Source organism: Schistocerca serialis, chromosome 3 (genome assembly GCF_023864345.2).
Source record: "Schistocerca serialis cubense isolate TAMUIC-IGC-003099 chromosome 3, iqSchSeri2.2, whole genome shotgun sequence".
In the NCBI taxonomy this organism is placed as follows: domain Eukaryota; kingdom Metazoa; phylum Arthropoda; class Insecta; order Orthoptera; family Acrididae; genus Schistocerca; species Schistocerca serialis.
The window spans coordinates 891059788-891075179 of record NC_064640.1 but is presented as its reverse complement, the minus strand read 5'-3'; the positions used below and the strand labels follow the sequence as shown (position 1 = coordinate 891075179).

Genomic DNA, 15392 nt, shown 5'->3' with positions numbered 1-15392 from the left:
CAAAACACTGCAGTAATCCATTTCGCTTGGACTACAACAATATATTACACTTATATAAAAGAAACCATACACCTTCTCTTATCCTCTAGGTCTTAACACATAAGAGACCCCTCGCCTCTGCTCATTCGCATCTACCCGCTCGTCTTCCACATCTTCCTTTTCCTTCCTTCTTTTTCCCAGTTACAAACTGAAATAAGCTTTGGACTCCCCTGAAAACGTTTCAGTCATGCCATATGTAAAATTGTCATCCTTATAGATCACTGGATCTCGATGTTTACTGGTGACACAATTTCTACAACCTGATACCCCATAATGAATTTTTTCATCATTCCTTTCAGAGTAAAAGGAGGCCAACATGGCCCACTGCAGTACTCTTGTACACAAAACTACAATTTCTCACAAAACTGTTTATAACTGTCATCCATCCTCTGTACTGCTTGCCACTCCATAAGTTCATTACCTTCTTTCTGTGACACCATCATTTTTTTTACTTTATTCACCCTCATTTCCACAATTTTCCCCAGATCTGTATCATAATATATCTCACCCAACTGTATAGCCATTGCATCAGTCTACTAGATGGATGCTTCAAACCCAGCAACCATTTCAACACTAGATGATCCGTTATGACTCTATACTTCCTCCCACAGATATAACACAAAGTAAGGGAGTCCATAAATAAGATTAAATATTTCTTTTTCTGTTCTGGAGTAATTCTTTTCCACTGTATTCATATGTATCAATGCGTAGGCTACTGTATGTTCCACACACTCAACTTCTTGAATCAACACACAACCAAGTGCACCGTTGGACACATCACATGACAGAATAAACTCCTTGAAATTAGGAAACACCAAAATTGCACTTAGCATCAAAACTTCTTTCAGTTTCTCAAATGCGAAAGCACACAACTCTGAACATTTCTTCTAATTGTGTTAATGGTCTGGCAATATCCACAAATCTTTTTACAAATCTCCTATACTAATTTGCAACTCCAAGAAATGATTGCAGTTCCTTCACCAATTCAGGCATAGGAAATTCATGCATGGCCTTCACTAACCTCGGGTCTATCTTACCCCATCTTTACTAATTATGTGACCAAGATACAGCACCTCTTCTAACACAAAATCAAATTTCAATGTGAAATTAGTGGCCCTAAATCTCAAGAATACCTCCTTTAAGCACTGTCTGTGTTGCTCTATGTCACTCACAAATTTCATCCTGCTACAACATACACTGAAACTCTTTTAAATCTCTTAGGACCCCATCCAACAATCTCTGAAGCATGACAGGTGTGTTTTTTAATCCAAAATGCTTCCTCCTGAACTGATGATGTCCCCATAGTGAAGAAAATGCTGTCTTGGGCCAGTCTTCCAGAACCACTTCTAGAAACATATTTCTACTGACTCCAATGGTCGACATCCCCAATCCACATACTCTATACTGTGGTGGGTTCCACTGTTTCTGTTTCACCGCATCTCTACTGGCAATGACAAATGTGCCCTGTGTCTCACAACATCCTGCAATTCTTCTCCCCCACTAACCCTTCCATTGCACAATCCATATCTGTATATGCCTTCACAGCATTTAATTTTACTGTGAACACCCATATATGGACTTTGGGTACCATGTAGCATTTAACATCTGTTTTTTCCCTGATCCACTACCACTGAAACTACTGCTATTGTTATATTGACACCTGCCTTTACTTCCGTTGTTTTGTAGCTGGTGACATTGCCTCCACACATCCTGTACGCCCTTATATTAGCTAAAAATACTCCATACCTGCCTACTAATCTGGTCAACAATCAGTTTCCTTGCATTCTACTGCTAATCCAACAGCTACATGCAAATAAACCAGAATTCCTGTTTGCACTGTTTTTGACAACTCTGAAGGTAAACCCCTTAAAAATGCATCAAGCACCCTTTGCTCAGCCTCCTGTAATATTACTCCAGCCACTACTCCATCCTCCTCAACTCTTATGTACAAGGTCTGTTCAAAAAATTCTGGAACTTGGTATGTCACTTGCTGGATCGAGCAAAGCACTGTCTGCAAATTTTCTTTTATCTCATCTATCATTGCAAATCTTCATCCTTTCAATGGGGTTTTCAGTTTTGGAAATAAAAAGAAATCCACAGGGGCCAGTCAGGTCTGGAGAGTATGGAGGTTGAGGCAGCACAGTGATTTCATTTTCTGTGAAATAGTCATGCACCTGTAGGGATGAATGTGAGGGTGCATTATTGTGATGAAAGAGCCATGAATTGTCTTGTCACATTTCAGGCTGTTTTCTTCTCGCATTTTCTTGTAGGCATCGTAACACGTCCCAATAGTACCACTGATTAACAGTTTGTCCCTGTGGCATGAATTCATGATGAACTAATCCTCCAAAGTGAAAGAAAACTATCAGCATGGCTTTGACATTTGATCTGACCTGGTGAGCTGTTTTGGGTCTTGAAGAACCTTTCTCGATCCACTGTGAACATTGAATCTTGGCTTCAACATCATAACATTAGGCCCACGTCTCATCACCGGTTATGATTCTCTTAAGGTACACCTTGCTCTCATTTGTGCACTGCAAAAGCCCTTCACAGATTGTGAGGTGATGGTCTTTCTCCTTGTGACCTGTGGGATGAACTTGGCAGCAACGCAATACAGTCAGAGATGCTGTGTCAGGATTTCATGACATGATCCAACTGAAATGTTAATATTACCTTCTTCTGCAATCTCTTGGACAGTCAGTCTTTGATTGGTACCCACCTTTTTGTTCATATCCTTGACATAAGCATCATTGGTAGACACTGAAAAGCGTCCCGAATGGGGTCAGCTTTAATTTCTGTCCTGCCATTTTTAAACCATGTGCACCACTCGTAACATTATGTACGGCTTAAGCACTCATCATCGTAGGCTTCTTGCATCATTTGGTGTCTTTTTGTAAAGCTTTTCTTGAGTTTCTAACAAAATTTAATGCAGACACATTGCTCCTCTAAGTCTGCCATGTTAAAACTCACAAACTGTGCAACATGACATTCTACTCAATCAAACATGGAACAATAACTAACAGACATACAACAATGAAACTTCTGGCAGTTACACATAACACACAGGCATGTGCAGGGATGCCACTTGTATTTTGCTCCAACACACCATTGACACAAAATTACGATTAAAAGTGCCACATCAGTCCAACCTTTCTCCATCTCTGCCAAATTCTTAAGAACACCAACAAATGCTTGCTCATGCTTGGTCGATTTAGCAGAGAAAGGTGCAACTGTACATGCAACTGACAGATCTACACCTCACTGTGGTGATTGAGCTTCCAACAGACCATGCATCTCTCTATTAACTGCTGTTAAATGTGCTAACTTTTCCAACGACGTATGCACTGTCTTTGTCAGTGAGACTCCTTGCGTCCCTCACGGTGCCATATCATTGCCTGTATCTTTACTCATTTTGTAAAACCAATCAATTATAAATACAACAGAAAAAAGCATAACAACTTAATTCTTACATTTAATTATTGACCATTTTCATTTCTGTCTTTATCTAGCCATGTGCCCGTAATGTTTGCATATGAAATGTAACACTGCTACTGACTGTACATGGTGCTGAATAATACAGCACGAAATTGCACTGCTTGCATCTAACAGGTACTAACAAATCCTGTTTACCATTACCTCTAAAGCCTGGTACATCCACAAATACCTCACTTCTAACCAAACTAACTCCCAGCATAGCATGGTAGTCAAGCTCTCTCCATGACAAATACACTCTCCACAATACACAATCAAATCTCTTGACTCACAACATAGGCTGTAGGTTTGGACGTCATGCTGAAAAGACAACACAGTGCTCTGACACCACATATACAGGTGATGGCAGCTGGATATGGTGGAATGGACACCAGGTAGTGCCGGAGAAATTGTCTACAAATCCTTAATTCTATTTATCACTGCATCTTGCTGCACCCCAGTACAGGTCGGCGGAGACTTGGATGATAAATTCTGCTATCTTTGGTCTTATTGAAGCCCAGGATTGCTGATGGAGTATGGCATCACGACAAAATCTCCTCTGCCAGTGGTAATAGTTCATGCTCAGTAGCCCCTGCAAGGTCCCTTGAGTGGCAGCGGTGTGTTCCTTGCCTCATCTCCCCACAGTGTCTGAACGTGGCTGACGTGATGTAGTGGGCAGTGGCCCACTGCCCACCTGCTGGTGGTCGCAGCTGCTACTCTGCAAACGCATTGGCTCCAGGACTGAACAGCTCCAGGGAGGGCTCATCCAGTGTATATGCAAATTGTGGTCCTCAATCAGCATCCTTTACAGTGGCCATGCGATACAGCCCCATGGTGTGAGAACTGTGGTACTGACAGAAGTTAGTACAAATGGTTTGCGTATACATACTTTTCTGTGCTGCACATGTTTGGCCTGTGCTACACCTTTTGGCACATACTTTAAGCCACCAGCGTATAAAGGCTTGTGACACCTTGCTACTTGAGTACTGCAGCAATAACTATTTAACACAGTGCCAGACAGGCCCCTCACGACACTGCAATGACTACATTTTATTTCATGAAGAACAACACCCATGCTTGCCTGTGACTGACACTGCTGCAATCCTCTTTCTAACTTCGCACTTTTACGACCGAACATGGTTTGTGCACTACAATACATTAGGATTTCCACAGCAACACACAAAACCGTGTAAGGAGTGTGAATCCTATCATAATGGATTAAAGCATTTTCTCACATCTGCATCTGCCTCAACAAACAATACTCACACATTCGATAAGCTGCATGGCACACACACATTTATTAAAATACCTGTCAAACAAACCTCTTTTTTAAGTTTTGATGTTTTTCTAATTTTTGTGGATGAGGTTTCCTTCCGTGATGAACGCATCAACTCATCTTCTTTTGTTCTCTCTTTCAGTTCCACAGTCATTTCCTGTATGCTGCATAGTCCCTCTGGTCTCTGAATCTCTGATCCTCTTTTATTATTAGGCTCCTCTGAAAAGAAACAAATTAAGTTACTAAATAATGAAAGTCCAGGAGGGAATAACAACAATGTGTAAAGGATAGACTTCTATTTACGACACAGAGGTGGTCTTGGGTCACAGATAGGCACAATGGAAAAGAGCACTAGAAATACCCAGATTTCAGACACACACACACAGTAATCTCCAGGTGCTGAGGCATGACTGTTACTGCATCAGAGGTGAGTATCAATGTAGGCTGGCATGGGTGGTGAAGGTAAAGAAGAGGCATGGGGCATGGATAGCAGGAAAGAGGTGGGGAATATGCTAATACTGTCTGTGATGGGACTGTCCAAGGGCACGGTGGGGAACAGGACAGAGTTGCTAGGTCAACAATGTCAGTGTTGGAAGGCTGTGCTGGCTGTGGGGAGGGATGTAAAGTGTGTAGTACTGGTGTGAGAGCATGGAAAGGGATAGACAAGTGGGGGACAGGCACTAACATATGTTGAGGCCACGGAGGTTACAGGAATTAAGGGTATGTTGCAGGGAGATTTCCCTTCTGTGCAATTCAGATAAGCTGGTGCTCTTGGGAAGAATCCAGATCGTACAAGCTGTGAAGCAGACGTTGAACTGAAGCAGACTGTGCAGACAAAGCTTGTTAGTTGTGCCTGTATAGAATGTGGCATAGTGGGTGCAGCTGAATTGGTAGATCACACAGCTGTTTTCACAGAAGGCTCTGCCTTTGATGAGGTAGGAGATTCCTGTAACAGGACTGTAGAAAGTGGTAGTAGGAGAATGAAGGGGATAGATCTCGCATCTAGGTCTATTGCAGGTGTATGAGCCATGAGACAAGGGTTGTAAGCAGGAGTGGAGTACGGACAGACAAGGATATTGGGTAGGTTGGACAAGTGCAGAATATTATGGTGGGAGGAGTGGGGCAAATAGTGGGAAAGATATTTCTCATTTCAGGGTAAAATGAGAGGTACTCTAAACTTTGGCAGAGAATATGATTCAGGTTCTAGATTTCCAGGTGATACTGAGTCACAAGAGAGGTGCTCCTTTGTGGCATGACAATGGGTATGTGGCAGAAGGTAGGTGACTGGGAAGACAAGGCACGGGAGATCAGTTTCTGGACAAGATCAGGACGGTAATTTTGGTTTATGAGGGCCTCACCTCAGTGAGACTCTTGATATATTTGGAGACGGGCAGCTTGTCACAACAGATACGATGCCTACAGGTACCTATCCTGTATGGAAGGGCCTTCTTGGTGTGAAATGGGTGACAGCTGCCGAAGTGGAGGTACTGTTGGTTGTTGGTATGTTTGATGTGGATGGAGGTATTGATGTAGCCATCCTTGAAATGGAGCTGACATTGAGGAAAGTGGCTTGTTGGGATTAGGATGAACAGATGAAGCAAATGAGGGAGAAGCTATTGAGATTCTGGTGGAATGTGGATAAGCTGTCCTTACCTTAATTTCAGACAATGAAGATGTCATCAATGAATCTCAGTACGGTGAGGGGTTTGGAATTCTGGATGGTTAGAAAGGACCAGTAAACCCCTGATTCTTTAAAGAATTGAACTCTCAGGCTCCCATGTATAGAACAGCTTTAAATGTCTGATTACTTGACAAATGAGTTAATGTATTAGATATTCGCCTTTAAGCATGTAAATCAGAAAAGGTTTAGGAAAAGTTTGAAATTATGCATAAATTTAGTTGGAAGTCACTATGTCCTTTCATTATGAAACAATGGATTAACTGGATTAATATGGTACCTGGAAAGTTGTGCTCCACTTGAGGCAAAAGCTAGTTCTTCACACATCACAATGTTTATGACATATTATCTCCTGAATTGTGTGTCATACAACAGAGTCAGTAGTAAAGAACTGATAAATTAAAACGTCATGTCTCATGGTATACTTCATGAATGGTGAGAGTTTAGTAAGTGATAGACTTTTTCTTTTCATCATTTGGTGTGGGGGCTCGAGTGTGGGGAGGGGAAGTTGTTATACTGTAGGGTAGAGGGAGGTGGCATTGGCAGTGACAAGCAGGTGCCAGGTGGTCAGAAAACAAGAACTGTGGAGAGTTCATAGAGAAAATGGTTTATGTCTTTTACATAGGAGGGTAGGTTACAGGCAAGGTGGGGGAGGGGGGAGGGGGGGGGGCAGGGAGACTCAGGGGAGCAATGTGGGATGAACCTAAAGATTTAAAGAAGGGCTGGAGATCCTATTGGATTTCTGGAATAGAGGAATAGTCATGGTGGCAGGGTTTCCAGGTGGATGTATCTGATAGCTGGCAGGGTCCCTCCACCAAATAACCCCTATGGTTCAAAACCACAGTGATGGTGCCTTTGTTATTAGGGAGGATTATAAGGTCTGGATCAGTATTTAGATGGCAGATCATGGTTCTTTCTGTGGATGTGAGATTGGTTTTCATGTTGAGAGATTTGGGGAATGATGGTGAGACAAAGTTCAAGGTTAGAAAATTCTGGGAAGTTAACATGGGCAATGTCGGCAAGTTGGGGGCAATGGGGGTGGGATCATTGTTAGATGGAGGACTAAATGGAGTCAAGAAGGATTCAGTATTGGTTTTGGATTGAGACTGAATTATGGGGTTAGTGGCACTGTGGGCACCAGAAGGACTTCTGCAAGCTCTGCATGAATGAATTTGGGAATGGGTAAAAAGGTAAGGCCTTTGGAAAGGGCTGAAACTGCAGTGGGCCTGAGGCTTTTGGAGGACAGGTGCCTGCCTGTGTTGCAGGTCTGTTTAGGCTCTGGGTTTGGTAGGGTGGGAAGGGAGTTTCTGAGGGTCTGGTAAATGTAATACACCTGCAATCAGGGTTTGGGGGTTAACCTGCAAGCAGGGTTTGGGGGTTAAGAGAGGATGTGGGGGAGGTTTGATGAGGGATCTTGTAGAGGTGGTGGATTGTGGTAGTCCAAGGCGGGAGTTTGAAATGAATAAATTGGACACTTTTATGGTGGTGTCATAACTGCTGCTCTAATTCCTGGAGGGAAAGGGTTTTAATATGGGAGCTGGAATGTGGGAATTTGGGATTGCAGAGCAGAATTTTATGGATGGGTAATGGGTAGTGCAAGGTGGTTTGTGTCTGATTTATATGGTTTTGCAGGACTACCTTGGTGAGGACTATGGTCTGACAAAATCTGAAGAAATAAAGGTCATTTTGGAAGATGGGTTGCAGCTAGATATTGTTAATTTGATCATCGGGCCATTTGGGGGGATTCCATGAAGTAGGCAACACTGCAGGAAAAGTATGTTGGACTGTGTTCTGGCTAGGGATAGGAAAACTTAACTATTTGCACAGATGGATGGAGCAAGGATCGACAGCAGAGAATAAAAAACTCATTAAAATGTAAAATCATGTAAAAATACACCCTGAGACAACAGTGGTCATGCGTGTGTTTTCTACTTCTGTTGAAGGCCTTACACCCAAAGCTGAATGTTTCTAGCATTAATTTTAATTATGCCTTTCTGCAACTCATCGCCTCCTCTAAATTAAGCTCACTGCATATAAAAGCCCACAAGGGCTGATTGGCATTAAAATCCCCACCAAGGAGGAAAGGAGGTGTGAGTTGCTGAAGGAGGGCAGTCGGGGCAGCAGGCGTAGGTGGCCTGCAAGATCCATGTACCAAAAACGTCCATACAGATCAACATGCAAACACCACCGGAAGCCTTCAAAGGATCAATCCAGTTCCAAAAGAAAGCACAGAACTCATGAAGAGTCATTGAGTGAGCATCTGTAAAATGAGATTTCTGAAGAATGACACACACTGTGGAGTAAAAGGAAATAAGGGACTGAAACTCTGGAGGGTGACAGTAGTATCCATCACAATTCCATGGAATAAGTGTGAAACTGGGATCAAAGTGTCAAATGAATTGACCTAAGTTGGTCATGCTGCCAGGTCACCTTCCATCATCAACAAGTACGGGGTGACATCCATAAACAAGAGGTCAAGCTCTGGTTGTGAGGGAGGAACGTACAGCTTCACATCACACCTATAAATCACAACCTCCACCTTCTCCATGAAGTTATCCCCCTCAAATGGCACAATAAAGGTACTGGCATCAATGGCATTGTCCTTATGGCTTTTCTGAACATGCCGAGCAAAATGAATAACCTGCTATTCCAGACTGGCCCTGAGATTCATTAGTTTGAAGGATGAGGACCCTATGACAAATGACACCTTGAACCATACTCAAAGAATGGTGATGAGTAATGGACACCAAAATGCCATCAAGATGGTCACAGGCATGAAGGGCTGCAGACTGTGTGGCAGAAGTAGTTTTGATTAATGGCAAACCTGACCACATCTTACTCAGAGCGTCCACTTTGCCAAATTTGTCATTGATAGTTTCCATGAAAAATAACAGCTTGGTGTTGATGAAAGTATCCCTGTCAGGCCTGGTGCAGACCATGTAATGGAGAAAGGGTTTCACACCAAGCTGGTGAGCCTGGCACTCCTCCCAGAGGAGTAGTTAGGGAAGAGAAGGCAGCAGGGTCATAAGAAGCAGCATTAAAGGATCCATTCTGCTTCATACACAAAGTGCCCACCCTTATACCACCCACTCCAATCAGGAGCTCTACCCATGGGTGACACCCAGCCACAGCAAGGGCCGTCTCGCACAGTGGACACTGCCATGAGTTCCCCTGCTCAAAAATGACAAGCAACCACGCCTAAGAATATGCGGGGAGGTAACAGTTCAGGTATCAGAAATGTGAGCTCTCTGTCGCCATGTGGCTCAACCAAAAGGATACATAACAATGTCACCACACAAACTAGCTAACATGCTGGCCACATAGTGTTAACGGACAACAGTGTTGAGGCAAAGACGGATAATGTGGTAAGTCTACACATCAACACATCTACATTAGGCATCCTTGCCCAGTTGGCTCACTATGGAGACAAAATGCTTTAAGGGGCTGTAAGACCAAAAATGCTGCAAGGGGCAGCAGTGCCAATGTAAGCAAGGACACTGAGAGAGGGAAAGAAGTGAGGAAAGAGAGAGAGGGGCATGGGGAAGAGTATGCAGCCTGGGAAGGAAGATAGGGTTGCAATAGCTCGGGGAACCACACGTGCCACACAAACTTGTGAGCCCCCTGGGGGAAATTTTGGCATCAGCTTAATACTTATTTGCTTTAATTACACTTGTTTTAATTCATGGTGGATATCGTTCTTGTGTCTGGTGTTGTGCATGTAGACCTTTAAATTGTTGTCAGACAGTAAATTCTATAAAATGAAGCATGTGAAAGAAAGGACATATTGAGAGGTAGTGATACGTGTTTCCAACTTACTCTACACATTATTGTAATCACTCACTTCTGGGCAGTGTTTGTAATGAAAATAGTAATGACTCACTCAAAAAATAAAAGTTGCATGATATACTGATCAGCCACAACATTATGATCACCTACCTAATAGCCAGTATGTCCACCTTTGGCACACATAACAGCAGTGATGTGTCATGGCATGGAAGAAAGGGAGTTGGTACCACATCTGCACAAACAAGTCACCTAATTCCTGTAAATTTCTGAGAGGAGAGCGATGACCACTGCTGCCAAGTTCAATCAAATCCCAGCTGTGTTTGGTGGGTTCAGATCTGACGAGTTGGGACGGGGGGGGGGGGGGGGGGGGGGGGCAGAACATCAACTGAAACTCACCACTGTGTTCCTTGTTCCTTGAACCACTCCATCACACTCTAGGCCTTGTGACATGGCGCATTATCTTGTTGAAAAATGCCGTTGCTCTGGGAAACATGATCATTACGAAGGGGTGTATGTCCATAACCAGTGCACAATACTCCTTGGCTGTCATGGTGCCTTGCATGAGCTTCACTGGGCCCATGGATGCCCACGTGAATGTTCCCCAGACCATAATTGAGCTGCCACCAGCTTGTCTGTGTCTCACAGTACAGGTGCCAAAGGAGCTGTTCCCCTGGAAGACAATGGATTCATACCCTTCCATCAGCATGATGAAGAAGGTATCAGGATTCGTCAGACCATGCAATGCTCTTCCACTGCGCCAATGTCCAGTGCCAACAGTCGTGTGCCTTTTCAGTCATAGTTGCCGATGTTGTGGTGTTAACATTGGCACATGCATGGCTCACTGGCTGTGGAGGCCCAGTGCAGTGCATGTTCAGACACACTTTTACTCTGCCCAGCATTCAAGTCTGATGTCCGTTGTGTCACAGTTTGCTGCCTGTCCTGTTTTATCAGTCTGCCCAACCAATGGTACCTGACATCTGTAACGAGGGGTGGCTGCCCAACTCCATGACGTCTGGATGTGGTTTCACCTTGGTTTCGCCATGTATTGAAGACACTCACCACAGCACTCCTCAAACACCTGACAAGTCATGCAGTTTCCACAATGTTCATGCTGAGCTTCCAGGCCATCACAATCCTTCCTCAGTCAAACCCAGACACATTGCACGTCTTCCCCATTCTACAAAGGGACAGCACACTCACTGATATTACATGCACTGTGTGCCGGACTAACAGTCATTCCTCACAAGCTGATGCTGCTATTGCCTGGATAGGTTTATATGATAGAACAACAGTGGTCATAGTGTTCTGGCTGATCAGCGTACACAACAGAGTGTGTATTAGCTAAAATATGCTCCCCTCGTGACCTTTCATAACTAATACAAGAAAGTATTCTTAAAGCAAAACCGAGCGAGGTGGCGCAGTGGTTAGCACACTGGACTCGCATTCGGGAGGACGACAGTTCAATCCCGTCTCCGGCCATCCTGATTTAGGTTTTCCATGATTTCCCTAAATTGCTTCAGGCAAATGCCGGGATGGTTCCTTTGAAAGGGCATGGCCGATTTCCTTCCCCATCCTTCCCTCACCCGAGCTTGCGCTCCGTCTCTAATGACCTCGTTGTCGACGGGACGTTAAACACTAATATCCTCCTCCTCCTCCTTAAAGCAAAAGCATCTCTTGACACTGAAGTATGTGAGGTTTTCAGTCTAAGTGAAGGCACTATCTATTCTCTGTACAGCCTGCTTGTTACTGAAGGTCACTGTACATTCTACTGGGTCTTTACAACTACAGTGAAACTAGATAATGTGGGTCTTGCTTAGGTTGGCTGAAAAGGAAATGGTGGTAACTCATTTAAACATATTGAAAAGGTGGTCACTTTTTAAGATTACACTGGAGTTTTATTACGTGGTGCAAGAATCTGTAACAGGTTGCCAGTTGACAGCAGAACAGGAAAATGATTTTGAATTCCAAAGTACAATAAATCTTCATTAGTCACCACTCCTACAATTTATAAGAATATCTGGACTGTTGGATATAAATTTTGGTGAACACTAATGTTCATATTAAACAGGCTTTTAATTTTTCAGGTATACTGGTCTCTGATAACAGTAAAGTGATATAAATCTCTAATATGAAATAATAGAAAATTGGCATCCAAATTAGGGAAAAGTGGATTTTTCACTGCACCCATTTTTCTCCTCAAATAAATATATGAAGTAACCTAAAAATATTACAAATAACTGGGGGTCTGGCTATTCATCAGCCAGGGTCTCCTCATAGATCAGTTTTTGTGGACCCCAATCTGTGTATCATTAATGCTGCTTATGGCACTTTCTCAGCCATTAATCTTTTGCTCACTTCCCCACCCCTTCTCCTTTCACTACACTTATTGCCACACGATGACCTCTGTGGTAGTGACCACTTCCTATTCATTCTGTCATGCCCTTCCCGCCTCCCGATGGCAAGCTTATCCCACTGGGCTTTCCATCAAGCTGATTGGCCTCTTTATACCTCCAGGTCTTTTTACCCTCTCTTTGTCAATTTGTATTGATGAAGTCATCAGTGACGCGTCCAATATGAGTATTTGCACCACTGGCATTGCCGTCCCCCTTTCGATTGGCCCCTTTTTCTGCTGGCTGATTCCGGTGGTGGAGCACAACCATCACTATCCATGATTGCCACTGAGCCATGCAATGCCTGAAGTAGCACCTGTCCTCTGCTGGACTTACAACCTTTAAACGTATTTGCACTGTGCCCATTACTTAATTAAACAGAGCAAGCAAGACTGTTTGTCTCCTGACCAGTATGGCTATCAGGATGGATGGTTTCAGATCGATCATCTGCTTCAACATAAAATCACAGTTCGGCAGAGCTTTTTCTCTGCTCCACCATCTTGTTGCAATTTTCTTCAATCTCCATAAGGCGTATGACATTGCTTGGTGCAATCACATCTTAGTTACACTCCAATCTTTATTTGGCCGTTTCTGTCCCACCAGTTGTTACCAGTTTGGGTTGGCACTGTTATCAGCTCTCCACTAATCCAGGAGAAAGACATTCCAAAATATTCCATAGTAAGTGAACTTCAGTTTGTCAGAATTCTGTCTGCGGATAATTTTTGTATCTAGGCTAGTTCCCATTCAGCTGTGGAGTGACAGCTCCAGTGTGCCATCTGTGGACTCTCTCACAAGATTTCAGTTATGTCCCCTTAAATTGCAAGTGATGCATTTCTCTTGCCGTACTACCGTCAATCCTGATCTGGAGCTCTAACGTGACAGCTGGCTGTGGTTCACCACTTCTGTACCTTGGGTCTTCTTTTTGACAATCAACTTACTTGGTTGCCTCATATCCACCTTTTCAAGAATGGCTGTTTCTGTAAACTCTGTGTCCTTCACTTCCTGGCCCACATCTCTTGGGGTGCAGATCGTTTGACATTTCTCTGCCTTTATCAGGCCTTAGTTCTGTCCCATCTGGACATTGGTTGTCAAGTTCACAGCTCAGCTGCCCCTTCCACAGTACTCCTCTTAGACGGATCCACCATTGTGGTATCTGTTTGGCCCTCCATGCCTTTTGCAATAGCCCTGTCGGTAGGCTTCCAGTTGATGCTGGGATCCTCCCCCTTTTGGTTTGATGGTCCCAGCTCCAGGTTTCCTGTGCCATTACTATCCACTCTTTTCCTGCTCAACTCTCTCATTAAATTCTTTTTGTGGCTTTGGTACATGACCTGCTCACTGCCTGCTCTCAGGTGGTTTTACTGGTTGGGTTCTGCCTCACTTCTTTTTGCTGCAATTTCCATCTTCCCCCTTTGTCATGATCCTCACAATCTCTCCGGAACACTATCCCCCCTCTGTTAGTTTCTTGGCACTAGATTCGGATAGATCTCTTCTGGCGTCCGAATTCCTCCATCACTCAAATGATATTCTGTTGTTTGTTTCGCCCACTCTTCTGGGAGTTTTGGCATGCTGTTGTCTTTTACACCAATGGCTCTAAATCTGCCGGTCATGTGGGATGTACCTTTACATCTTCTTTTGGCACAGAACGTCTCTTGCCTGCCATGTGTGGGGTATTTACTGTGGAACTGATGGCTGTTCCCCGGACCTCTGCTTTATTAAACTGTCCTCCCTCAGCTGAGTTTTGTTGTGTTTGACTCAGTGAATGGCCATCAGGCTATGGGCCATTGTTTACCCTGTCACCCCTTTGGTCTGTGCCATTTACGACCTTCTAGTCAATCTTGACCATGCTGCTTGCTCAGTTGATCTTCTTTGGATTCCTAGCTATGTGGGTATCCTCGGAGGCAGATTTCTGGCTTTACATCAAATTCCTTTTCATTCTGTCATGGGCAAACTCTTGAGCGGGGCCCACGCCATCTAATAAATTTTGTGTGACTAAGGGTACTCCTGCCCGCAGTGATCTTCCATCCTTTCTTATTTTCGTATTGGCCATACCAGGTTGATCCATGAATTTGTCTTCCCATATTTACGTACCTGAATTTCCTTCCAGAATTGAAGTTCCTTGGATGGCATCGACATTGACTTGGGTGGCCTTCAGCCATTCCTCCATGCTGGCCAGCTTTCCCCTTTCCTTTTTCCCTATGTTTGGTCTGGTCTTTTGTCCCATTTTGTTTCCTTTTTTCTTGTGCCTCCTTTCCCTGGTGGTGTCCACCTTGTGTCATGACCATTGTATGGTGTGGGGATAAGGATGGGTCAACGGTGGAGCTGGAGCCGCCTCACGCCTCTGGGGTGCCCCCTGTTCTCGCCCCTCTGCCTTCCTGTTCCATACTCTTCCTGCCACACTGATGTTCCTTCTGCTTCTGTGTTTGCTTGTTTTACTTTCCCATTGACTGGATTGTGCTGGCAGTGTTGTTGCTCCCTTAGTCTCTGCCATCTTGGATTATGGGACCAATGATGTTGCATATAAAAGCTTGTGTGGATGGATACTGATGAGCCCATCTGCGGATAGCCTTAAATTATGGCATACATATGTAAAATGTTACAAAAACTGTGTATGAAATTTTTTCTCAGCAACAGTCGTTTAACATCAACAAGGAACAAAAATGTTTTATGCCACTCTTTCATGCAGAAATTAATCAATTTATATTTGATTATGCTGAAACTGAAGCACATCCACCCATAAATTCGCAATGAAGCT

General features: G+C 43.8%; 2 protein-coding genes across 5 annotated transcripts in view; one reads left to right on the top strand and one right to left on the bottom strand.

The window, feature by feature from the left end:
* Positions 1–15392, top strand: part of LOC126471131 (uncharacterized) — a 184984-nt gene that overhangs the window by 28512 nt on the left and 141080 nt on the right. The window lies entirely within an intron of this gene.
* The window catches only part of LOC126471132 (uncharacterized), a 143807-nt gene that overhangs the window by 116750 nt on the left and 11665 nt on the right, over positions 1–15392 (bottom strand). For all 4 annotated transcript variants that reach the window (XM_050099223.1, XM_050099220.1, XM_050099219.1 and 1 more), the window contains exon 3: positions 4833–5005. In XM_050099223.1, the coding sequence (XP_049955180.1) occupies positions 4833–5005 (173 nt within the window). The remainder of the gene's footprint in view (positions 1–4832; positions 5006–15392) is intronic.